Source organism: Pogona vitticeps, chromosome 1, assembly GCF_051106095.1.
Source record: "Pogona vitticeps strain Pit_001003342236 chromosome 1, PviZW2.1, whole genome shotgun sequence".
In the NCBI taxonomy this organism is placed as follows: domain Eukaryota; kingdom Metazoa; phylum Chordata; class Lepidosauria; order Squamata; family Agamidae; genus Pogona; species Pogona vitticeps.
In genome coordinates this window covers 174185021-174212630 of record NC_135783.1, presented here as the reverse complement: position 1 = coordinate 174212630, position 27610 = coordinate 174185021, and the positions used below count along the sequence as shown (strand labels likewise).

At 41.3% G+C, this 27610-nt stretch overlaps 1 protein-coding gene across 1 annotated transcript in view; it reads right to left on the bottom strand.

Annotated features, from left to right (window-relative positions):
* ABCA12 (ATP binding cassette subfamily A member 12) overlaps positions 1-27610 on the bottom strand; it is a 157251-nt gene that overhangs the window by 72448 nt on the left and 57193 nt on the right. Inside the window, exons 17-27 of the mRNA XM_072977676.2 lie at positions 23149-23288; positions 22576-22695; positions 18534-18624; positions 13547-13726; positions 11375-11690; positions 9398-9512; positions 4572-4901; positions 2747-2816; positions 2491-2625; positions 1362-1517; positions 844-1030 (exon numbers count right to left, since the gene is read on the bottom strand). Of these exons, the coding sequence (XP_072833777.2) occupies positions 844-1030; positions 1362-1517; positions 2491-2625; positions 2747-2816; positions 4572-4901; positions 9398-9512; positions 11375-11690; positions 13547-13726; positions 18534-18624; positions 22576-22695; positions 23149-23288 (1840 nt within the window). The remainder of the gene's footprint in view (positions 1-843; positions 1031-1361; positions 1518-2490; positions 2626-2746; positions 2817-4571; positions 4902-9397; positions 9513-11374; positions 11691-13546; positions 13727-18533; positions 18625-22575; positions 22696-23148; positions 23289-27610) is intronic.

Genomic DNA, 27610 nt, shown 5'->3' with positions numbered 1-27610 from the left:
TAGGCAAATAACCAGCACTTTATTCAACGCAGATCCAGACAGAACTTTACAATTCATGATTATGACAATATTGTAACAATACATAATCCCCCAATACTAGATTAATAACTATAGATGATATTCTGAGATGTATTTCAAGTGTTTGACCATAGATATACCCACAAAACTGCAATGCTACTGGCACACATAGTGGGCAGAATATTATTATTTTCACAGAGACTTCAGACAGCTGAAAATTTAGCAAGTTATTTTGGCTCCTGCAGCCTCAGGGAGTCTTGACATTGACAGTGTTACCACATTGCTGCTGTAGGTCACTTTCCCACAGCAAAGTCCAGAAAACTGGCCTATTTGCTGCAGCACCCAATAACAATAATTCAAAACTGGAAAGCTTTAGCAAGTATTATTGCTTGTATTTCTTTTGTACGGGAGTAGAAAAATCTCTTAAATGTCCTTGTCAGCAATGACAAGAAATCTGCTTTCGTTTGTGAAGGAGTCAAAGCTGCTGACACAAATAAAAAGGTTTAAAAACCTGTGGCATAAGACATTTGAAAAAGTGGATCTCAAAGAAAACTTCTGACCCAGTTGTTTTTATATATACCTTGTGTGTGTGTGTGTGTGTGTGTGTGTGTGTGTACACACACACACACACATACATATACACATATAGACATATATACATATATACAGAGAGAGAGAGAAAGAGAAAGAGAAAGAGAAAAAGAGAAAGAGAGAATGTGTGTATGTATATATGTATTTATACATAAATTTTATCATTTGTCTGTGCTAGTTACAAAGCATATTTCTTGCGGTTCTGAGCAACTCCTTTTCAAGAACAAAACCTACATGGTGGTAGTTTTCCCAGCACCATTGTGACCCAGCAAAGAAGTGATGTTTCCTTCATAAAAGTTGAGGCTGAGATTCTGAACAGCAGCTTTGGATTCGTAAATCTTTGTTATTCCATGAAGAGAAACCCCTACTTTTAAGTTGGTAGGTTCAGGCTCAAGGTTGGGAGGCAAGGCACTCTGACCATCTGCAAAACAACAACAGTGGAAAAGCTGTTTTACTTTTGTACTTGAAATTGTGGGAACTTACGTATGAGATACATGTAGGGCTTTCAACAAAAAAGCCCACACAAGAAATAAGAAAATGTGCAACAAAAATATTTCCAAATGCAGGCAGAGTCTTGAGGCACATATACCCTGTGTTTGCAGAATCAGTCTGTTGATTCAGCTTTCAACTTCAGTCTCAAAGGTGGTTGCTGGATTGTGCAATGTGGCAGATATCCCTCCTGCTTTTCTGTATAAACCTAATGAATCCATCAAAAGAGATTCTCCATGGCTGAAAGTTGTTGGAACACTTACACATCTTTTCAGGGAAAGATGGCTGCCTTGTCAGGAAAAAGTTGGTGAACAGATAGCCTTTTATCTTCTCACTCCACACTGGGCTGTAACCATAGCGCTCTGCCCAGTAAGACGGAAGGAGTGGAAAATACCATGGTGCTGCCATACCATACTTTCCTAGAATTAAAAATAATAAGAATAATAACAGAGAAATGAAGGTGAGAAATCCAAAAAGTTCCTCTTTTCAAATGCTTCATCTAAAGCACCTTGAATTCTGAATAATTCTGACATTCTCTTCATTATCTCAGGTCCAAAGAAAATGGTAGTGTGAGGAGAACTCTAGATATGTTAAACAAACAGGTTAGATAAAATGTTAGGGACTGCCCCAACCTCTATTTGTGGAAGAGGGTGAACTGGTGGCACCATTTCTGCTGCTCACCAATCTTCCACCTAGTTTTCTGTTTGGGGAAAGAGTTAGGAGATGAAGTTTCGCCATGGCTGGGATTCAATGATGTTGCAAAACTTTCAACTGATATCTTGCTTGCATTTTCTCACTGGACCAGTTAGTCTCACAAGATCTCTCTGGGCCTCAAATAGCCCTGTACATGTGACCCCAGCTGTTTCCTTCAGCTGGAAGAGTGCAACCCATTGACCCGCCTCAGTCATCATAAGGTAACAAATTTTGGAGGGGTTTTTCTTCAAGTTTTTCGTGGCATGCTTTTTGCCTTCATTGGTGTATCCACCTTTCCAATATATTTCTCATATTTTCTATGCGGTTTCTGCATGGCACTTGCTTCTACTCATTATCACAACTTGTGGACAGGGGATATGAAGGTGCAGGGGTTCCTAATGTTACAGGCACATGACATTTGTTAAGCAACTACAACCTACAGTAGAAAGGATGGTTTTGTTGCCTCCCAATGGTGACTATAAAACAGGTTTCTGTCAACAAAGCATCAATTTACCATAGTTTTATAGCCAAACAATATTTTTTAAAATTATCAGCAAACTGTTATTTATTTATTTATTTATTTATTTATTTATTTATTTATTTATTTATTCATTCATTCATTCATTCATTCATTCATTCATTCATTCATTCATTCATTCATTCATTCATTCATTCATTCAAATAGCCTGCTCTTCTTACCTGGGAAAACATTCCTAATGTACCAACCCAGGATAAAATAGATAACAGAATCAATCAGAATTAGCCAGCACATCCAGCCAAAATTAGTGTTGTCTCCTGACATAGGTGATGCATACATATTATCCCACTGCAGACCTATTTTAAAAAGAGAAAAAAGAAAAAGAAGAATACAAAGGGCAATTGCTGCATTAGATGATAAAGGACATGACTGCATCAGGGTTATCTAAATCAATTCCATGAAAAAAACCCCACATACCAATGCCCTGTTCTTCATAGCGGGCAATATACTGGCTTGCATAGCTGAATGCAGTTGGTGACAACAAGCTCTGGAAAAAGCAGAGAAAACATACTGAAATACTTGCCCATAAATACCCTGATGAACATATGTAACATGTGCAGAGTTCAGAGAAATATAAATTACAGAAATAAAGTTCAGGTAAGGATGAAAAATTGCTTAACTAAAGAAGGGAGAAAGAGGAAAGCAGGAAGATATAATCCCTGAGAGACAGAATACAAAGAGGCTTTGAGGATCATTCTGTTCATCACATTTGTTATCTCCACTCTAATACTTCCAACTAACACAAGACAAAGGATTTGTCCAAGACGTGGCTTCTACTGCCAGAAGGCATTGATCCACAGGTATCCTCCGTGGTTTTTAGGGATCCACCCTACACCCTGCATACCCCATCGGCAAAGGCCTCTTTCCTCTTATATTGCATATTCAGGAGGGCAGAGAGGCTGCTGTGGGGAGGAGGGCATGGGGAAGTTCTGTCAATGAAGTTGCACAGGCCTGAATTTGGATCCAACCCAATGTATATATGGCTCATTCCATGTTCACTGGGACCTTCTAAAGTAGGTTATGAGAAAGTCAGGCTGAGGTTAAGAAGGGGAGGGGAAGTGGGCAGGAAAACTGGTCAAGAAAGCACTGAGCAATCTTTGTTAGGCTGGTTGGCATCCAGCATACCACATCCAAACCAGAAGCCACAGTAGAGTGACTCTCCAGTTGATTCTGTAATGGATAAAAACAAACACAGAAGTGGTACCTCCTGCACTGGAGAGCTATGCAATTAGCTCCTCCCAATTTGACCATGTTCACTCAAGCATACAAGAACCATTGATGGAAAAGGAAGGACCAACTGGCAGAGGCGACATGTAGCCTTTTCATCTATCCCTCATTCCTCTAAGGAATAACACTTTCACATTCACAACAGTCCTAAGAGGTGGATTGGACTGAGAGTCAGTGATGTGGTCCAGGCGTCACAGTGAATTTTACAGCTGTGTTGGGTTTTATATACATAAAACTCATCACCTTAAGTATCATGCCATACAATCTGTCCCAATCTGTCTGTTTTAGAAAGTAAATGTTTGGGGAAAAGACAATGTTTAATCTGAGTTGGAACTAGTGAGCTCACATGCTCTATTTCTTCAGGTGATAAAGACTCAATTGTCCAAAAAGGCTGATAAAAAGATTATCATTACCCATTTGGTTTAATGAATGAATCTGTCTTTTTTATAGTCCTCATCAGCCCAAACAACCACACATTTTAAAATCTATTTTGTTGACCCATGAAATGAATTTAAAAATTCCCCTCTTAATTAATACATTGTCCAATTAATCGCTCAATGAATAAGGATGCCAGAGATGAGGAGATCAAAGACCAAGTAAGCAGCTCATATGTATGTAACAGAGTCCATGCTTTGCATGCGGCAAGCCTCAGATTCATGCTTTGACATCTCTAGTTTAAAGCAAAGCTGGGAGTGATCTCTGCCTGAGCCCAAGAAAGCTTCGACCAATCTGAGTAGAGAACACTGGTCTAGATGGATCAACTACCTGACTTGATATTAGGTGAGCCATATTTTTATATGATGTTGTTATAGAGTACTATTACATCACAGTATTATATTATTCATTTTGTATTCAATATTCCTAATGTTAGGTTATAACATTGAACATACCATATACAAAATATATACTGCTTCTGAATGACAAAGAAACAAGCGAATGTATGTATTTCAGGCTGATGAATAATGGAAGTCTAGTTGTAAAATTCTCCAGCTTCTGAACACAAGGAAGGACTTACTAGGAGGCTCTTCACTGAGAAGCTCACATGATTCTCCACGACCAGCAGGACAATGAAGGGGAAAAAAGTCAAGATGTAGACAAGACACCCAACCAATGCAGCAATGTTGGTGTTGTTGAAGAAGACACTGATGAGGTAGCACATGGCTATGATGGATAAGCTGTAGTCCGTAAGGTACAGGAACAAAATCACAACGTTTATTTTGGGAAGAATATTTCCAGCTTTAAGGACTACAATCAGACACGTGATCGTAATTAGGAGAAAAGTAGCACACTCAATGAACCAGGCAAAGAAGTGGCTGCTGGAATTGACACCCATCATCTTCATGTACTGTAGAGAAGAGGCACAAGAGACAGACACTCAGTGTGATTTAAACATATCTTACATAGGAGTATGTGCATCTGTCAAATTAATTTCCGAGGGCTTCCTTTCCTTTTTTGTTGGATTGACTAAATTACAATTTATCCTACAGTTTTAATAACAATTATCCCAGTCAGTTTCTAGTTTTCCCCATTGACACAAGATAAAGCTAACTGCAAGTAAGCCTCATCCTTTTTTATGGTAATTCATTGAATTCTGACCCGCCAGCAGGGTTTTTTGCTTTTTTATTCCCTATATCACTGTTGGTGACAGTGACCTCTTTGGTGGGGTGTGTCGTGGCATCCCTCCTCTCCCTCCAGTGACTATCTCCCTGCTTTTCATGGAAGAAAGTTTATAACGTACAGTGATTGAAAAGTGCAGGTCTCTCACTTACTCTGAGCTACACAGGATGTAAAATGAGGCGAGTAAGTAAATAACATAAATAACATCATGACATGATGCAAAATGGATGGTGCTTGCCACACACGTATGTGGAGCTTCTTAAAAATTACAACAGCTCCTATGCTTCTAGTGGGACTAATCCACTGAATAAATCATGAACCTCACACTAAAATATTGGCAGTGTAGGGGTTTTTTTTTTGTATCTTTGTACTCTTTCTTAAGTGAAACCCAAGGAGGCACAGTTTCTAAAGTTGAGCGGCTCCAATGCAATGTAGTGCTAGTTATGCAGTATGAAATATTTTGGTTTACTCACTTTTAATTCTGCAGAAATTTGTTGTAACATGGAGGGTGAAAAAAAAACCAAGGATGTGTTGGCCTCTCTTGAAATTACATATTATATTATATTATATTATATTATATTATATTATATTATATTATATTATATTATATTATATTATATTATATTATATTATATTATATTTCTATGGCACAGAAGAACTGTAGCCCTCTAGCTATGGATAAAGAGGTTATAATGCCCTTCCTCCCCGTATGACTGCTGTCCCAATTTTCAAGAGAGATTACTCTAGTGTGGGCATCAACTCCTGGAGTTAAATTTCTGAAGGCCTAAAACTATTCCTTCTTCACATTAGGAAGTCTTTTTGCTCCGAAACAATCAGTTTCTCTGTTCCAACCTGTTGAATTGATTAAATTGCTAGAGAAATTGCTGAAATTCCCAGTCCTATTAAAAACATATCATTGACAAATCACAGCAATAAGTATGCACATTAGAATATGTTTTAGTGGGAATAGCTCATTTTAAAAATCAATGTGCACTAATCTCAGAGTAATGGACCTAAAAGCAACAGTTAATTCTATGAAGTGTATACTGCAGGTTTCCACTGAGTACTGAGGTAAACAATTAAAGGACATCTCATTTTACTTAACTTTGACAACTAAATGAAGTTATAGTACAGAAAAGATTTTCACATTGATTCTCTCTACCAGCTCACAGGAAATCTAATCTTGCACATACCTTAGAGCACAACAAAGAGAATCATGAAAAGTAGTGTGCCAGAGCCAGGAACTTTCTTACAATGATATATGTATATAACTACATATATTATTATGTTTATAAACATATAAACATGTGCTGTTCATTATTAGGAGTATTGCCATTTGTTCTTGTTGTTGGACTCCAGCTCTCAGAACTCTCTAAAAATTCCCCAGGCAGAATCCTGGGCGTTCCTGCCCACAGACCGCAACATTTCACTCACCTGAAACAGGCCTATCTTCTAGGCTGTGTCATGCCTACTCCTTGTAGAAAAAGGAAAGTGCCCCAATGCTTCCTGGGAGGGCTAGCTCTTTGTGAGAGGTGTAGTTCTTTAGGCATGCCCTATATAGCGCCTAATAGTCAGCAAGACTAGACCTCCTACAGAGATCTGGAACCACCTTAGAAGCACTGGGACAATTCCCCTTTTTTGTATAGGAAAGAGGCCTGAGACAGCCTAGAAGATCAGGCTGTTTCCATGTAAGGGAAATGTAGGCATGTGTCAGTGGGCAGGAATTCCCAAGATTCTGCCTGAGGAATTCTGGGAGAATTCAAGGAGGTTGAGTCCAAAAACCAAACACATACACAAACAAACGGCACATGCCTATTAATTATGCTCACAAACATAACTCAAATGGTATAACTTTTGGGGGACTTATTGCCTCCGATTGAGAGAGCACTGGAGACAAGAGAGGGGCATGAACCAGCAAAATGGTGGATCGCCTTGGTTCACGGTTTGTTGAAGTTGATGAACCAAGAACCATGAATGTCCAAAGTTTTTCCTGAAGAACCACAAATTGGTTCATTGGTTTGTCAGTACTTTTTTAGACAACCCCCCCCAAAAGCCAAGCTGCCTCAGCTGAGTCCCCCCACACCCACAGCCTTCCCCCCACCCCTTCCCACTGCCTCCATCGCTGCCTCTGTCACCTGCCTATTTTGTCCTGCTGCCTCTGGCAGCACTGCCATCTTTGGAGACAGCAGCCTAGCTCCCCTCCCAGGCGCCAGGCTTGCCATCTCTGCAAATGCACCCACCTCTCAATTGATAGGCAGACGCATGCGCAGAGGCAGCTAGTGGGGAGCTGACCTGGCTGCTTCTCAAAACAAACAAACAAAAACACCACAGTTTGGTTTGCCTCTCAGGACTGTATTTATTATTATTATTATTATTATTATTATTATTATTATTATTATTATTATTATTATTATTATTATTATTATTATTATTATTATTATTATTATTATTATTATTATTATTTATTTACTTATTTACTTATTTACTTATTTACTTATTTACTTATTTATTTATTTATTTATTGGACTTATATACCGCCCCATAGCGCTACAAGCACTCTCCGGGCAGTTTACAATTTTTTTAATTATACAGGCTACACATTGCCCCCCCAGCAAGCTGGGTACTCATTTTACCGACCTCGGAAGGATAGAAGGCTGAGTCAACCTTGAGCCGGCTACCTGGGATTTGAACCAGGTCGTGAGCACAGTTTTAGCTGCAGTACAGCGTTTTAACCACTGCGCCATGAGGCTCCTAATATTATTATTATTATTATTATTATTATTATTATTATTATTATTATTATTATTATTATTATTATTATTATTGAACCAACCCAGCCAGCTGCTCTGTGGTGGTGACAGCAGCAGCAATAAGACAAGGTAGGGAGGTGACAGGGGCAGTGGGAAGGGGCAGGGCAAGGTGTGGGGAGAAAGATCCAGGAAGTTTGGGATTGCTCAAAAAAAATGTTGACTAAGGAAAGTGTGGGTTCTCCATTTGGATGAACCCAAAGCGATCCAAACGAATGATTTTGTGATTTTGGATGAACTTCCTAGTTCGTTGTTAGCTTCATGCCCATCTCTACTGGAGACATCATCTGTTGTGTCCTGATTTGCACCATGTGGCACGCAAGAGATGATGTTTATGATGATTTCCTAACTTGAGGCAATTCACCTCTGAAAGTTAGGCCTTCTGCATTATGGCAGCAATAAAATCCCAACAGAATTTTGCCTTATGCATATACATAAAGTTAAGAACCACTCGTTGATTGGATTAGATTAGATTAGATTAAACAACTGCTACACTGCTGCAGTTCTTATCTATGGCTTTCAGAGGCTGCAGCTATAATCCAAACAACTCCTTCATTATATGAAAAAGTAAGTAAGAGGATTTCTTCTTATGATTGTTTCCTCTGAGTACAGCTGCTCATGCAATCCTGAAACCTATTCCCCCTTTATCTCAGACAGTTAAGGGGGATAAAGCCCAGTTTCTTTTTCATGACTCTGGAATGCCATAGGTACCAATAATGCTACACAAAATAAATAAATTGATGATGGTGGTGATGATTGTTAGGTTTAGAAATAGTGTAATGAGAAGAACCTGAGGAACTCATGCTATCTTGTGTAGAATCCGTTAAACGGCTTTCAGGGTGGTGGCCCAACACAACAAAATTCCCAGTAACAAGATTCTCTCTAAAGTGTGCGACTGCGCAAGCGTGTGTGACTCTAAACAACTTTCCTCCTCCCCCGCTGCACACCCACAGAGAGCAGTTCCAGCCCCTTTGGTTACAGTTGCAACAGAACCCCGTGGGGGAGCGCAGCCGTGCGCGGGGCCGCAGAGTCACACAAGAGAGGGGTGGAGCTCCACCCAGCAGGCCTGAAAAATAGAGGGAACATTGCCCAGTAATATTCTTTTAATAATTCTTTTAACTTCCATTACTTATAGCATTATTGTATGCTATACATTTATGCTCATTATTGTATTTCACTATCTAGTTTTTTATCACTGTGGTTATGACGGGATAGTGAAAGTACATTGTAATTACCCAAGGTGGAGTGCACTGGCTGCTGTTCTACTAGAGCGAATAGTTGTTTCCAAAACAATTGTCTGGCTGTTTTTTAAATATGATTCTGGCTCCCCTACACAGAAAAGCAGACACCTACTCCAGTTCTGTGAGACAAAGTTATAGCTGCAAGGTGTGAAGAACACTCAAAACTCCAAAACTACCTCATAAAGCCTTAGGTCTTTTTCCTGCACCAGCTTCTTCACAAACGCTGCAATGAAAAGTGTCCAAGCAGCCATCAGTGTAAACGGAAGTGAGTAGGTCACGCTTGTTAGGAACCTGCAAAATGGAGCCCAGTTATTTAGTAAAATAGAAACCATGTTGGCTTCTGGAACTATAATTAACATGATTTTTGAAATAGGAAATTTTGAACAAGACAAATATGTTTTCCATGAAATAAGGGCTATAACTGAGATTCATTGGATCATCCTAGGAATGGGTGAAGATTTCCAAAAAATATATATATTGTTGTAAGGTAGAAAATGGCAGCTACAGTTTTCAGATTGCATCCCCCACCCCCCGCCCTTCACTTCACTCATCTCCCTCTGTATCTATTCATGGCAAGGAGCAGGGGTACAGTTGCTCAGTATGTTTTGTTTTCTTCTGTATTTATACTTTTGAAGCCTCAGATTTCTTTTCTCCCAAACATATGAAGGATGAAATTTGAAAAAAAAAATCTTCAGAAATAAGCTCAAACAAATTTTTTACCATTTGCATTGGCCACCTCACTGCAGACAAGATCCTAAGAGTCGGACACAACTTAACGACTAGACAATAACAACCATAAAGGCATTAAAGATGAGGCATCTCTTTAACCTTTAATACAAAATACAGCTGACACTAAGAAAGAAAAAGATTCAAAGGCATCTCTTTAAGAATTAAACACTGAAACCTCTAGGTCTGGATGTCTGAATCCATCTGTTCCAAATTCTTCTGTCCTCAATTTTTAAAAAAACTTTCTTTTCCTCCTGTATATAAGGAAATTTTCAAATTTTGGAAACTATATATGAAAGATGAACTTAAATAATAAAATTATTTCCCCAGTCTAACAGTTGCCAATGGTGCCAGGGGCATATGTTCCCAGGATAAGGTACAGTAAGACCCCTTTATCTGCAGGATCAGGATCAGTTGGTTCACTTATTCACAGTCCGAAAATATTAAAAATATTACAAGAAAAAACCTTGGAACCAATCTCCCATGGGATACAGGGGTCCAACTGTACTTTCTCACAGCTAGCAATATGGGAGCTAGTGCTCCCATGCCGTTCAGTGCTTACATTAACAGCTGTAACAGGGTTTTTGTTATGTTAGGGCAACCTACAAAACAATGCAGTGAATTACGGACACATGAAATGGTTGAAGAGAAATCCAGGGTACATTGAATTGTTTTGTCATCTGTGATTTCAACCAAATCACAGACTTCCATCATGCCCAAAACATTGCATACCATGGTTTGGGGATGATTTTTTCCTGTGGGTCTATTAGTAACAAGAAAAACAAAACAAATACAAAATCCTCATATTTAATCTCCCTTTCATACCCACACCCTGTGTGCTGCAGGTAAAAGGTAAAGGTTCCCCTTGACAATTTTTGTCCAGTCGTGTCTGACTCTAGGGGGCGGTGCTCATCCCCGTTTCCAAGCCATAGAGCCAGCGTTTTGTCCGAAGACAATCTGTCCGTGGTCACATGGCCAGTGTGACTTAGACACGGAACGCTGTTACCTTCCCACCGAGGTGGTCCCTATTAATCTACTTGCATTTGCACGCTTTCGAACCATTAGGTTGGCAGGAGCTGGGCCAAGCGACGGGCACTCACTCTGTCGCGTGGATTCAATCTTATGACTGTTTGGTCTTCTGACCCTGCAGCACAGGCTTCTGTGGTTTAGCCTGTGCTGCAGACCTGTGGCCAAATATTTTGCTCCAAGGGTCTGAAAGAAGTGTGTTGTAATCCACAGAAGCTCACACTGAAAGTACATGTTAGTTTGTCTTAAAGGTGCCACAACATTTTAGCTTGTGTCTTGCTGTTGCTGAAACAGATGTAACACATCTTGGAAAACTGATTCAACTAATGACATTGCAAACCATTCCTTGTCCTATTATGATACTAAATACTCTGGTGATCAGGGTTCAGTTAAAGACTTACATATCTTTATTCCAGCAGGGGTAAGGTGTAGCCTGAACTTGTACAGCTATTTCTTCTGTTTTTTTCCCTGTCTGTAACTCAATTATTGCTCTGTCAATGCTGTCCTGGATGTAGACAAATGCTCGACTGTAGATTTGGCTCTGTGAGGCTGAATTATGTGGCCCTACGGTCCAGATTTTTTCTCTTATTCTTCTTGTGGTTTGCGAGATCTTGCTGCTCATTCGGATGGTATAATTGACTATTGGGGGAAGAGAAACAGCACCAGGAATTGCTCTCTCCTCTCTCTTCCTGTCTGACGGCAAGTGGAAAATGACACCTTAAAAGAAAGAGGGAGAGGAACAGACATAGAGAGAGATTGCCCAAATCAATCTGGTGTAGGGAAAAGACCAAAGGGAAAATATTTATCCTTTAAAAATCTTTGGATGCAATTATGTCATATATAGTTACAAACAAGGTTTGATTCTGTTTTTCTGCAGTACAATTCTACTCACCTTCCCATCCACCCACCCAGCTACCTCTACTATTCAAATGACATGAATACTTGCCTGTTTGAAACCAACAAAGATTTCCACCTCTTTTTCGCTGACTGTCTGTTGATATATTTTTTTTACCAAGCACCTTGCAAGTTTACTGAACTTTGTTCAGCAAGAACTAAAGAAAGGATGCCCAATAGTCTTGTACTGGGGAAGAAAACATTCTACCAGTTATGGTGGTATTGCACAACCATTTTAACACTGGGTTATCAATTATATTATGACATAATCATAATAATCCACTGGACCAGAGGTTTCCAAACTGTGTGCCGTGGCTTGGTGGTGCATCTGTGAACCAAGCTAGGGGCACCATGGGAAAAGGGATGGAACACAGAGCTATGAAGGCTGTAGAGGAGCTGTTCATTGCTCTGTGTCAAACAGGAACCACACATGGAGGCCATGTGCCTACCTCTCCTTGCCCCATCTCTATGGTCCCTAGTGGGGCGCTTACTTGGTGATCTTGTGAATTTCCTGCATCAGGACCTGGAAGAAGGGGGTCCCTCTGGGATATTTGAGGGGGGAGGAGATGGGATGGACAGGGAGGGGTATCAAGATCCCACCCGTGGTGATAGTGAGACTCCTGATGACCCCCCCCCCAAGCAAGGGAAGCTCTGGCCAGTGGTCAGTAAATCAAGTGAGCTGTGACTCCTAAATATTTGGGAACCACTGCACCAGACCTTAATACCTTCTCCCTGTTAGTGGAGATACAAGGTAATACCAGAAGAGTTTATGTTGATCATGAGGTAACAGTTCAAGGAGGTGTGGGCAGATAGAAGAAGAATGTTTAAGATATGAATTATATAAGAGTTTGGAACTTGCCTCCAAGAGAAATATTGGCACTTGAGTTTTGTGTGCCCAAAAATATTTTTTTCAACCCAAAGTCAAAAATCTTATGCCGTTAAGCTGGTGGAAGGGAAATGGCATAACTCACAGTGGCAAATTGCAGCTAATTAACAATATCCTGATTCGATTTCTCACTGTGTGACAGTCAGGTGGCATGGCATACTACTAGGATTCCAGGTGGGCAACCAGCCAGTTACCCAAAGCCCACTGTTCATCTCAATTCCATTAATGTATACTGTATAATGCTATATTCCCTTGCTAGCTATAATTACTGCTAAATATAATTTTACTGTTTAAATTATGAGTGCAGCAATTGCTTTCCTTTTTTTCATTTACAACATTTAAAAAGGTGGAATCAATTCTTTCCCATTTGAAAAAAATGGCGGGAGGTTGTAACACATATTTTCTTTTGTTCTTCCACTTTCTGTTAAGAAATGAAGAAGAACATAAAAAGGACATCTCAGAACTGAGCCAGAATGACATGCAACAGACACATGTCATCTGAAAACAAGATGCACAGCCCCAATTGCTCAAAGCCTATTATTGTAACAGATGGTGTTTGTGGCAAGCCACAAGAAACTGGGCAGTCTGCTGCTTTTTGCAAGGCAATTCATTTGCTGCAGTTGTGACTGGATGATGATGGAATACAGGGATCAGATTGGATTGGGTGAGTAACATGCTTCAAACTCACAGGCAGAACAGTTTAAATTTAGCTCAACCATAAGATGTATGTTTCAACACTTGATCTTGAATAAGGTTCGGAAAAAAATACCTCAGGTCAAATGATATTACTTACTTCCAAAAAGTTCATTCTTCAGAAAGAGGTCTTTTGCCACTGTCTCCAAGTCCTCTACAGTCTTGTGGGGTTGAATGCGGTCAAATAAGACACAGGAGGAAGTATTTACTGCTAGCCCAGCTAAGGTACTAAGCTGACCTATGATTTCAGCATTGTTCTGCAATTCCAAACGTATATCATCTGGGGGTAAGGGAATGAAAAAAAACCAAAAGAATTATAATGCATGATTCTCCTTTGTGAGTCACAAGAATGCTGAAAAAATAATATTAATTTATTATAGTCTTTTTACTGATTCACAAGGGCAAAATGAAATCTCATCCCCATCAGAGCCTAGCACTTACTCAATAGGTAAAGTTGTATCAATAGATGAGAGTAACAATAAATGCTATGTTTCCATGGTGTAGTTTTCTATTGGAAGCAATATCACTATATATACTTAGTCAAGATGTTATAATCCCCATATACAGTCTAAAATGATACTGCCTTGTGCAGTGACTTTCCAACTATATTCCAGGGAACCTCAGTTTTCTAAGAAATGTGCTTGGTTTCAATGAGAAGATTAGGAACAGCAAGCAAAGCTCATGTGATTCCAGCCTTTCCACTTTTTTTTGAATACTTTCTAAAGTATGTGGGCATGAGATACAACCGAAAGTGTGTTCTGATACAGTCTTAGTTCATAATGCACATCAGGGTGGTCGAATAAGCCCATGGAGGAGTTACCCAGTGGTGGTATCCAAACCACATGGTAGTGTATGATTATACATAGACTTCAGAAACTAAATGAAGTGTTTAAATTTGATGTGCATCCTATGCCAAAGATAGAAGATTTATTGGAAAGGCTAGGATGAGCCAAGTACCTGTCATCCCTAGATGTGACCAAGGGTTATTGGCAAATTCTGTTGAAAGATGCTGATAAGGAGAAGACGGTTTTTGTCACACCCAAGGGATTGTTTCATTTTACAAGAATGCCATTTGGGTGGCATGGAGCAGCTGCTATATTTCAGAGGTTAATGGATAGGGTTTTGGAACCTGTCAAGACATTTTTGGGGGCTTACATTGATGATATCTTGATTTACAGTAACAGCTAGGCGAAACATATAGAGCATTTAGAAAAGGTAGTAGTGGAGTTAAAGAGAGCCGGGCTGAAAGTAAATCCCTCTAAATGTAAGATAGCCAAGAAAGGAGTGAAGTTCTTAGGATTTCAAGTGGAGCAAGGCAAGATACAACCTGTATCTGATAAGGTAGAAAAAATTTCAGCATGGACTCCACCAAAGAGTAAGAAGGAAGTCCAACAATTCTTAGGATTAGCCAGTTACCGCCAATTTGTCCCTAATTTCGCAGAAATAGCTGCCCCGCTCACACATCTGACTAGGAAAAGACTGGCTAATAAAGTAACCTGGGTGCTCAAAGAACAGAAGGTTTTTGAACATTTAAAGAAAATATTAGCTGAGCTAACCAGCTGTTACGCCCTAGATTTCAATTTGTCTTTTATAGTGCAAACTGACACTTCAGACGGAGGGATAGGGGCAGTGTTATCTCAGGAAAAAGAAGGAATAGAATATCCAGTAATGCATCTAAGTAAGAAATTAACACGGCACGAACAAAACTATGCCATCATTGAAAAAGAAGCATTAGCAGCCAAATGGGACATACAAACACTAAGATACTATCTGCTAGGCACCCCTTTCACATTGGTTACTGACCATGACCCTTTACAATGGTTGAATCATATGAAAGATACCAATTCTAGGCTAACCAGATGATACCGAAGCCTTCAACCTTTTGCATTCCAAGTCCAATATAAAAAGGGTAGTACTCATGCTAATGCTGGTTATTTTTTCCTGACAGGGAGAATGGGAAGCTCCAATAGAAGAGAGGATGGCCCACTCGGGGGGGGGGGCATGTGAAGGAGAACAGTATACAAGTATGCCATTCTCATCAACAGGACCTGAAAAGGAGGAAAAGGAGATCAAAGAGGGTGACATAGAAGGAGTGACAGGAGTGTTGGGGGATGGGAAGAAAGAAATAGAGGTTTGTTTGGTGGAGGAAGGAGAAGGAAGAAAAGGGGAGGAGTTAAAACTTTCTTTGTGAGAGGAGGAGATAAAAGAAGGGGAAGAACAGAGGTTTAGCAGGAGAGTGATAGAAAAAGGGAGAAGAGAGGATCAATCAGAGATAGATTCAGGGAATGTTGATCAGAAACATGAGAAAGCACGCAACCTACTTAAAGACTTCCCTAATCTGAGAGTAGGAGGTCCACTTCCAAATCCAGACATTCCTAAAGAAGGAGAAATGGTCTATGAACACAAGAATGGACCGTGATTGTGTTTCCACGCGGACAAGGATGTGAGAGGAAGGTGATTTGCCCTGATCCAATGTACAACAGCCCACCAAGGGAGGGAGATTGGGCATGACACCCATGTTGTGGGACAGTATGAGCGATGAGGAGTGCTCCCCTATGCAATATTACCAATCATGAATGGTTTGGGCCAGCCCCACAGTGAATGGACTGAAGTTGGACGATGAGTCCCAGTTAACTTGTTATGGACAGTTACCCGATTTGTCGTGTTTCGACCCAGTTGTTATTGATGTTGAGACTACACAAGAGAATAGATCAACAATTGTTAATCCTTTAATTCAGTCTCAGCCTCTTCTTCCCACCAAAAGTGAGGAACTATCACCAGTTTTGAAAGAACCCAAGCACATTTTCATAGACAATGGGATTTTTCCCAGTGCACATCTGGTCCATATTACTTTCCCCATAGAAAGAAACAGTAACCTTCTGCTTGTGTGTGAGAATTAAAAAATGACAATGTATGGCCAGAAACACTGCTAGTGATGCAGTCTGTCCCTGGCCACTTCAGTTGCCCTCTTTTCTAACTGTGGCTCAATTATTTTGCCTCAGTGGGAGCCACTGAGGACTGAACCTGCTGTGGCTCTCAGAAAGAGGACCACAGTAAGGGGAAGAGTAGGGAACAGTTGCAGGAAGTTTGCTTTCTGCTCCACACCAGACAGAATGCTCAGTTCCGAATGCAAGGCATCCCAGAGCCACAGTGATTAGAAGAAGGAAACTCTGACCCTGCCATTGGCATCTCTTCCTTTGTCACATTCAAACATGATAGTAAATGGGGACAAAGAGACAACCCCAGGTTTTTATATACAACATGACAGAACAGCTATCCTGCTGAAAAGGAATTCAACATGTGAAAGATTAATCTGTTTTCTCTCTTATAACTTGTCTGTATAGATATTGTGTAATTGTAGATTCCAGTTCGCTGAGCAGAGTCTATACCTGAAACCTTTAAATCTAAATTACTCTGGAAGAGTTTATACAGTTATTTTCAGGTCTTCAAATCATAATTATATTATTATGGCAGAACAGCATACTCCAGTGGCCAGAAGACATTAAAACAATGGCTGAAATCTTGTTGCTTAGTGTAGTAGTAAGTCACCAATAGAATAGGTCCATTGAATCAGTGGGGATTTGGTGAGTCAAGTTCCACTGATTCAATGGTCCTACTCTAGTTCTGAGTTACTATGCTGCTTGCTGTTTTCTGACATGTAGATAGAAAGCAACTACAACACAAAGAATGTAAGTTCTTTAGGAGAGGTTTTTTTTAAATGAGTTTCTGGCCACGTATACACCTGCCTAGATTTTGAGAGCCATATTTTGGGTGTATATCACCAGAGAATGCAGTTTGCACAAATACATTCCACAATAGCTCTTTACCGGGAGTTCCGGAGGCATCACACACTCTCAAACATCCTCATATAAAGCTCTTAAAGGGATACAAAAATAATCTAGGAAGGCCTGTGTTGCTCTGTTCTTTCTCCATGATGCTTCTTCTCTGTGTGCAGTGGCGGAAATAATCTCCTAGGTGAGCAGAATATTCCAGTTTACCATTGAAGATACATATGGCACTCTTCAGTGCAGAAACTGTACAGAATCAGGCGTGCTGTGCTGAAAACCCATCTCAGCCATGAACTGACTATGTGTGCTATACTTCTAAAGCAAAAAGTTGCTAGTGTTGACCAAACAAATTCGCTTGCCACCTCATTATTATTATTTCTATCAGCTGAACTAAGAATATGCGTCTTTTAAGAACATCTCACAAAAATGCTACGAAACCTTGTTCCTGTTAGCTAAAGAATTGTGTCACACATATGGAGTTTTTGGTATTAAGATTTGAAAGATGGGAATCTGACTTTAAAAATGGACAAGTCAAGTCACCCATTGAATTAATTTGTTGTTCTCTGTTGAAGGCTTGTGGATTTAGCTGTTTTACAGAACAGAGCTATATGCGTAAAATGGAAGCAAAGGAATGATTTGCCATTCATTCATTTTACTAGGACACATGAGTCTTCCCAAGTCCAAATTCTGCAAATGAAATATGTTATGTCAACTGTACTAAGCAAACTTACATAACTTAAGGGGAAAAAAATAAACACCTAGGATCAGTCTGTTCACATTTTTTTCAGTAACCAATATACAGTACAGCTTTGTAATGTAATTATGTTTCACAAAAAAGTGTATTTGAGGAATGAGTGGTGGTTAAAAATAATTTTGTGTGGACATGTGTAGTTTTAGAAGAGGTAGCCATGTAAGTATGTGCTACCATAGCAGGGAAAAACAAAATAAGTATTAAAACAAGAAATGAAAAAAATAAAAGAAGTGGATTTGTCCATGAAAGCTCACATTAAAACTTAGCAGTTAGTCTTTAAGGTGCTAGTCTGTTTTTGTCTTCTTTTTATTTTTTTATTTTTTTGTCTGGAGCCTGATTTGTAAGAACAGATGCCAGGCATAAGAAATATTCCCAGTGATGATGCTGAGATTCCTAACAAGACTTCCTCCTCGCTTATTTCATAAGTACCTCCACGTTTGCAAGGATTAAATAAAATACATTGTCTCAGGTATCTGTATTCTTCCATCTTCAGATATAATTTGACCAATCACCGCCATTTCTTGATAAGATGAATGTATGTGACTTACCCAACTGATCAATTTGGTTTAGAAGATCAACAGCATCCAACTTCACCATGATCTTGATGAACAATTGAACAAAAGGATTCTGCAGTGTATTCTATCAAATGACACAATATGTTTGCTTAAACAAAGTATATCAAATTATTCAGCTACTTTTCAAAATTAGACCCATAGCTGCAGAAGTAAGAAGTGAGTCCCCTGTGAGGAAAGCTTGAACAGCTCCTGGTGAATGCTGAAGTGCTGGCCTTTATGATTCAGAATCAGAGACAAATTATAGGAAGTGCAGTTCAGACTGAGATTAAGGTTGTGGGACAGAGGATTTATTTAACACCATGCTGTGATATTAAACACATACCAAGGATGAAAAAACCCTGAAAAATCAAGACCCTTAGCAAATAGATCTCAATGTATAAAACTGGCACAAAGGAAAAACTCCCCATGTTGTGCCATATCTAATCCCTCCTTCATGTCAGTCCTCCCTCATTTCTGACTAATCTAACAACTCCTACCTCAAATTAATATAAAAATAGATATGTTCCTAAACACATTTTGAAAATCTGACTTTAATCAATTTCTCAAGTGGGTTTAGCAATGCACCTACTTTTACTGGCACTTAAGTGGTCACACAAACTTTTGAAATCCTACAGGGAGGCATGCTGGAATTCAAAAGGAGAAAGGCTGCTTACAGGAGAGGCTTATCAGTTTTGATTTCTAAAAACTGAGTTTAGTTATAAATTTGAAGCAGATCTGAGCTAAATACAAATCCTGCCTTGCAGTAGTTACAAAAACAATCCCTATATAATACAGAACACTCCAAATACACCTGGAAGGCATCTTTACTGACAACATTCATAAGCATGTTTCATAGGAGATTTTCCAATGGGCATATTTGGACAATAAGAACCCATTGTTCCAATATTATTAGATACATGCATCCCCCACCCCACATCCCAATTTGTGGAAAGCAAAAAAGAGAACAAATTCCCCACATGCCTTTGTTTCCACATGTTATGCTAAATTTGGCATGCTTCTCATAAGTTCCTACGTTATAATTATTTCTGCCAAATATACTGTCAGGAATTCTACTTGGCGCACCAGAACTGACAAAAGCACCACTGCACAGAAGGCTGGCTGCAAAACCTTATAGAAAAGAAGATGAAAATAATTGTTTCAAAAGGACAGACCACCAAAAAGGAACAGAAAAAGCCACGTCTGAGCCATCTCAAATGAGTTGGAGCACCAACAAATGAAGAAGGCCAACATTTTAGTTTTAATACAACTACATTTCAGCTTATTTGAAAATATCCAAACAAACAGAATGGATTGGGGTTGTAGACAGAAGATGTGGAATGCAAGTATTGACTGCCCCCTGCTTTTCTTCACCACCATGGTCAGGCTGGGATGAGGAAGCAGCTGGAGATATTCGGCCCACTTAAGGAACAGACGGTTCTAGTATAGTTGCTATAAAGGTGTGCCAAGGTACACTTTTATAAGATGTGGTAAAGGGAAGTGGCTTGCTGGACAAGCAGCATGGTCAACAAGATGAGCTGGGCTTGTTAGACTGTACACATAACAAAGTGCATTCCTGAACATGAATAAAATTGACTGTTTGGGTGGTTTTGTTTTTTGTTTTTGGCTGAGAAGCAGTATTTAACTGCGAACTAAACTGAACAAATGCTAGTCTTTGCTTATCTTCATTTGCTGAATCAATGCAGATACTTTATGATGAATTAATGCATATAATTTCTTCTAAGCCCTTTTGTTCCTAAAATGAATTTATGATTGTTGGTTATTGATTTGCTAAGTACCTTGTTCAGACAGACAATATTGTGTAGACTCCACAGTGTTATGACTTTATTCCATTGGTATCAAAGAAAAGACTTACGCTAAGTTGATAGAATTAATTAGGGGGTTTACTCTTATTTTATTGTTTTATTTTAGTCATGCAACAGTGGGGAGTCTGCTAGAATGGAGGAGATGCTTATGCAACTTTCCTTCCGCTCTGCATTTAGGCAACAGAACACTAGCTTATTTTAAGAAAACAAAGAAGCACGATTCTACAGAACATGGACCATACCCTTCCTGTACCTTGTTTTGGCCCAGAAGGCTTCAAACTGAGATGGGGAGTGAACCCAGAACCAAGAAATGATTTCTAATCACTTCCTGTTTAATTATTTGGTGTTGGCAGCCAATCCCAAGGACAAATACACCCTTATACCTAGAGTGGTGCCGAGTCATTTTCTAGATAACTATCCAACAACTATTTTACATTTTGGAGGGGGAGATGATTAAAAGATTTCCAAAAGAGTAATCCTGAGGATGGAGACACAGACCATTTCCAGTTCCCTTTAGAGATAACTCAGATTTAGCCTAGGAGCCTCATAGTTATAAAACCAATTTGATGCACAGCTGAGTATAAGTTACATTTAAAATGAGAACTCAGGGGTCTAGCTTGGTCAGCCAATGCAGTTCTTAAAAAGCTGTATACTGTGGTGCCTCGCTAGGCAGTTACCCCGCATGACAGTTTTTTCACTAGACATTGACTTTTTGCGACCGCTATAGCGATTCACAAAACAGTGATTCCTATGGGGGAATTTCGCTGGACAATGTTTGTTCCCTGCTTCGCAAACCGATTTTCGCTAGACAACGATTTTGACAGCTCCCTCCGCGCTCACAAAACGGGTGTTTTCAGGACCTAAGCTTCGCAAGACAGCTATTTAAACAGCTGATTAGCGGTTCGCAAAGCAACTTTCCTATGGCCGATCTTCACTAGACAACGACGATTCTTCCCCATTGGAATGCATTAAACAGGTTTCAATGCATTCCAATGGGGAAATGCTTTTCGGTAGACAATGATTTTGCTAAACAGCGATTTAAGTGGAATTAAATCATCTAGCGAGGCACCACTGTATTCACCTTTCATTAGAAAACCAATAGGGATGGTATTTGTTGCCAACTGAACCCAAATGAGCTTCAATTGGCAATGAATACTATTGCTCAGATTCCTGCCCCTGTACCTGGAGAGAGACGGCTCTACTGCCGCAGAGACCAGGAAGCAGGCATTCTCAGGTCTACATGCAGAGGCTCTGGACTACATAGGACTTTATAGATGATTGCTAAGTCTTTAAATTAGAGCTTGAAAGTAATTAGGAGGTGGTACAGCTGAATCAAAGCAGCCCCCTCCCCCATAGTTTATACTGGTCAAAACGCATGGAAAAGCATTTGCACTAAGTGCAGCTTCCAGCCATATGTACTGTGTTGTGGTACATAGACTTTGCTCATAAAGATCAAGTCCATTGTACATGGCTACTCGAGTTAGCAGCTTAGATTATTACATTTCTAAGTCAAAATGAAACACAGCAAGCATCATCTTAAAAACCTGAGTGACTTAAACAGGGTACTGTTTCAACACCTCTTTAAAAAAAGTTTGTATGAGAATAAACATTGCACTATCTCACTGTAAACATCATCTTGCATCATTTCATACTGAGTGCCCTATACAGCCTTATACAGCCCAGTCCTCCAGATTTGAGGGCAGGATATCTAGATGGACGGATGAAAGGACATGAGCTCTCATTAAATCCTTCTAGTGTCCTGGGCTTTTCTCTTCTGGCACACATATGCAAATACACTCATCCACATACTGTCTCCAATGTGCTCATCTTTCCTTTCACATTGCATGGGAAAACAGCTATAATGCTAACACTCTAGTAAAAACATTCTTCTTTGTGGGCTATTATCCTGCTGTACTAGATGCTTGCATTCCTGGACATTTTGTTATTTTGTCATTCTCTCTCTCTCTCTCTCTCTCTCTCTCTCTCTCTCTCTCTCTCTCTCTCTCTGTGTGTGTGTGTGTGTGTGTGTGTGTGTGTGTTTATGAGTGGTGGGGAAACTTTTCTGCTGTTTCCACATGTATTTCAGTCCATGGTAGGGATTCTTAGATTAGGCAACATGCTTGGAATCCCATGCAACGGAGTTCTCAGCTACCACAAAATGAAAGTAACATACAAAATCAGTGGTATCTGTTAATGAGATGAAGAGTGATTACCTTCACTATTGGGATGGTTTCATTCAACATGGTCAGTGAGTTCATGAGCAGTGGTGAACTGTCCAGCCACTCCTGGGATTTTTGCATTAAATTATCCATCAGTTTCAACGTTGAATTAGACTTAGAGAAATGAAACAAAATAAAAGAAATCGAGAAGTCAATAAAAATGCATATCTGGGCAATCACACAGATTTAAAGGATAAAGCTCTCAATATAAAAGTGTTATTCTTAGTCACAAAATAATACCCAGTGTGATTTGTTACCTCAATCACAAAAACAAATGACTGCTAATATGATAATAACACTAATTTGGAAGGCAAATATTGGGAGTGTTTAGGAGTGCCTGAGGCCTTGGTTTGCGACCACTCTTGTTCATGTTAATAGTAATTTCTGAGCAACTGCTTGTACAAGACCTCTTTTCAACCAAGTGACATATTCTGAAGACCAATTCACATTATGAATTCTGCCCCTCCCCAGGCCACTGTGGAAACAATCTTCTGACTGCTGTTTGCTACAAGTACCAAGTGTTTTCTAATAACTGTGAACTATTGATTTCATTGAGTGTGGCATTACCTTTTCCATGATTGCTCGTGTTTCAGGGGTGTCTGGTGTATACAGAATCCTTCCAAGCAGCATGGGCTTCAGAAAAGACCAGATCAAAGCCCCAGCAGGTGTCTTTACCAAGTCCAAAAAGAATGATAAACAGAATGGTGCTTTAAAAAAAAGATGAGGGAAATTAGCACATTTAACACAGATGCACATAGTCTTAGGGAGGATATTTGCAGGTTGCTGGCAGATTCTTAGGGAATCCTTTGGGAGTCTTGCCTTCACATACTGATGTGATGCCGTTTGACAAAGCTCATCTTCCCCAAAGACCTCCCATTGCTGAACTCAGCCAACAAGGTTTTCATTGTTTTTGGGGGGGGCGTGGGGGGGAAGCTTCACCTTCTATTTAAGGTTAAATGGAAGTTTTTGAGCTCAGAGGAGCCAATGTCTGTCAATACAGCTGGGGGAAAAAAGAACAAAGAGACCAACTCCTCCAAATGAAAGCAGTGACCTTTTTAAATACAAAAGCCAAATTCATTGGGGACTTGAGATTCAGTGATGTATTAAAGCCACTCCAGCTCCTGCCTAGATTACTTCAGTTTTCAGATATAAACTTTTCCTCATAAAGAGGGTTCAAAGCTTGCATTTCTTTCCAAAGGATCTTCAAAAACTCAGCAACATGTGAAGTCATCCTCCCCGACCCTCCCTGCTCCATTTTCCTGTCCTTCAGATTTCAATCATGCCTGGAGTGGAAGTTGCTGAAAGACACCTTAAAATACCAAACAGAGTCAGACCACTGGTTCATCTCACTCCAGTCTTGTCACTGGAGCAGGGATTGGATTCCCAGGAATCCAAGGTCCCCTTATCCGTCTTGCCCAGCCCAGCTAGCGGAAATCCTCTGCAACTGCACTCAGTGTGCTCCATATGCAGAAGACATGCTCTACAACTGAACAAGGGCCTCTCCCTTCTTGTAGCATCCAGTTAGACAGTCAGTCAGTCAGTCAATCAATCAATCAATCAATCAATCAATCAATCAATCAATCAGTCAGTCAGTCAGTCAGTCAGTCAGTCAGTCAGTCTGTCTGCCTATCTATCTGTCTGTCTGTCTGTCTGTCCGACCAACCAACCTCCAGCGCTTATCTTCATAGTAGCAGTATGATTTCCTGTGCCTCATACTACTAGCTATGAAGTCAGAATATACGCTCTTAGATCTTTAAAGCCCCACATTTATAGGGGCCACTTATATGACTATAAATCTCAAATGCCTTTTCATGGTAACTTTATTGGTAAGAAACGTTCTACAAGACCCAGGGGAGGCAGGAGAGAGGGCTATTCCTGGGCCTCGAAATGCAAGTCTGTAGAGATTTAGCACAATTCACAATTCTGTATCAACTACACAATGACTATTCAATAACAAGAGAAAACAAGGGCCATCCATTCAGGGCATCTACAGTGGTGCCTCGTTTAATGATGTATTCGCTTAACGATGAAGTTTTTGGAGCAATTTTGTGCTCCGTTTAGCGATGTTCCCTATGGGGAAATTTCGCATAGTGATGTTCAGGACCTTGCCTCACTTAGCGATGACAGTTTTAGGTCCCCTGTTTCGCTTAGCGATGTTCTGTTTTCGCTATTTTTAAAGTGTCTTAAAATGTTCAAAAATGGTTTTAAATGCTTGGGATTGTTAGTGCACCTTCTAACACCTTTGCAAACTTAATTTGGATTTGTTCTGACTCTTTGTTAATTTTTGGTGAATTCCCCCCCCCCATTGGAATGCATTGAACTGCAGGTTTGACAGCTGTGAAGCATAAAGATCCCAAGCATTTACAGTGGGGTCTCGACTTACGAACGGCTCGACATACAAACATTTCGACTTACGAACCACTCTCATAGGAATATATGGACTCGACTTACGAACTTAGATTCGAGTTACGAACTCTTTTTTTCCTTTTTTTTAAAGCTAAGTCATCTTAGGTTAAAAGGAAAAAAGGAAAAAATATCCCCCTCTAGTGGCAGAAGGCGGAATAGCAGCTTCCCATTAGTTTCTATGGACGAAAAGAGCAGATACGGATTAAATGGTTTTCAATGCATTCCTATGGGAAATGCAGATTCGACTTAAGAACTTTTTGACCTGAGAACTGCCTTCCAATACGGATTAAGTTCGTAAGTCGAGACCCCACTGTAAAACCATTTTTGAACCTTTTAAGACACACTTAAAATTGCAAAAACAGACATTGCAAAACCATTGGAATGCACTGAATAGGCTTCAATGCATTCCAATGGGGGAAACATTGTATCGCTTAGCAATGTTTCCTATGGGGATTTTCGCTTAAGGACGGTAATATTAACCGGTTTTCAATGCATTCCTATGGGAAATGGTGTTTCGCTTAGCGATGTTTTCCCATAGCGATGTTTTTTTGGGAACCAATTAACATCATTAAGCGAGGCACCACTGTACTATGATTCAACAATCCTAGTTACTGATGCAAATCTTATTGAGCCTCATATGTGTAATTTCTATGACACTCCCCCCCTCTCTCTTTCTTTATCCTAGCCTAACCAGGAACTTGTTAGCTGTCACCTTGTCAATGATGATGAAGACTCTGAACTCTAGTCTGACATTAATTACCGTATTTTTCGCTCCATAAGACGCACCTCTCCATAAGACGCACCAAATTTTTAGGAGAAGAAAACAGGAAAAAAATATGTTTTCTTCTCCTAAAAATTGGTGAGCCTTATGGAGAGGTCTGTCTTATGGAACACAACCTAGGACCCTTTGGAGGCTCACCCAGACCCCCTGAAGGCCAGAGGGGGCAAAATCACCACATTCTGGGGCTCTTTTGAAGTTTGGAAAGCTTCAGAAGAGCCCCAGAAGGTGGCAATTTCGCCCCCTCTAGCCTGGGGGGGGGGAAGGGTGAGCCTCCAAAGGGTCCTAGAGTGTGTTCCAGGACCCTTTAGAGACTCACCCTGCCCCCCCGGGGGTCAGAGGGGGCAAAATCGCCACCTTCTGGGCTCTTTTAAGGCTTGGGAAGCTTCAAAAGAGCCCCAGAAGGTGGCGATTTTGCCCCCTCTGGACCCGTGGGGGGGTGGGGGTAGCGTGGCAAGGGTCCGAGGGGGCCTTCCAGACCCTTGCAACGCTACCCCCCCCACGGGGCCAGCATGGGTGAAATAGCGACCTTCCAGGACCTTTTGAGAAGCTTTCCAGCCTCTCAAAAGGTCCTGGGAGCTGGTGATTTCGCCTGCGCTGGCCCCGTGGGGGGTGGGTGGGGGTAGCGTGGCAAGAGTCTGAGGGGGCCTTCCAGACCCTTGCCACGCTACTCCCACCCCCCCACCCCCCCACGGGGCCAGCATGGGCGAAATAGCGACCTTCCAGGACCTTTTGAGAAGCTTTCCAGCCTCTCAAAAGGTCCTGGAAGCTGGCGATTTCGCCAGGGCTGGCCCCGTGGGGAGGTGGGGGCAGCCTGGCAAGGGTGCTGGGAGGCTCCCTTGGACCCTTGCCACACTACCCCCACCCCCCCACGGGACCAGGGGGGGTAAAATTGCCAGCTTCTGGGAGTGTTTGGAGGCTCCCCAAGCCTTCAAACACTCCCAGAACCTGGCGATTTCGCCAGGGCTGGCCCCGTGGGGAGGTGGGGGCAGCCTGGCAAGGGTCCTGGGAGGCTCCCTTGGACCCTTGCCACGCTACCCCCACCCCCACACGGGGCCAGGGGGGGTAAAATCGCCAGCTTCTGGGAGTGTTTTGAGGCTTGGGGAGCCTCCAAACACTCCCAGAACCTGGCGATTTCGCCAGGGCTGGCCCCGTGGGGAGGTGGGGGCAGCCTGGCAAGGGTCCTGGGAGGCTCCCTTGGACCCTTGCCACGCTACCTCCACCCCCCCACGGGACCGGGGGGGGGGTAAAATCGCCAGCTTCTGGGAGTGTTTTGAGGCTTGGGGAGCCTCCAAACACTCCCAGAACCTGGCGATTTCGCCAGGGCTGGCCCCGTGGGGAGGTGGGGGCAGCCTGGCAAGGGTCCTGGGAGGCTCCCTTGGACCCTTGCCACACTACCCGCACCCCCCCCCCACGGGGCCAGGGGGGGTAAAATCGCCAGCTTCTGGGAGTGTTTTGAGGCTTGGGAAGCCTCAAAACACTCCCAGAAACTGGCGATTTTGCCGGTGGGAGGAGCGTCGCAAGGGTCTGAGTGAGCTTCCAGGACCCTTGCAACGTTCCCCCCACCTGGAAGCTGGCGATTTCGCCTGCGCTGGCCCCGTGGGGGGGTGGGGAGCATCGCAAGGGTCCTGGAAGGCTCCCTCGGACCCTTGCGACGCTCCCCCCTATGGGGCCAGTGGGGGCGAAGTCACCACCTTCGCACCATAAGATGCACAGACTTTCTACCCCCCTTTTGGAGGGGAAGAAAGTGCGTCTTATGGTGCAAAAAATACGGTAAGCATGCAAAATCAACATGTGAGGAGGAGTTCTCATTAGTCCCACTTTCTCCAATTCCTGGTTCTGCCA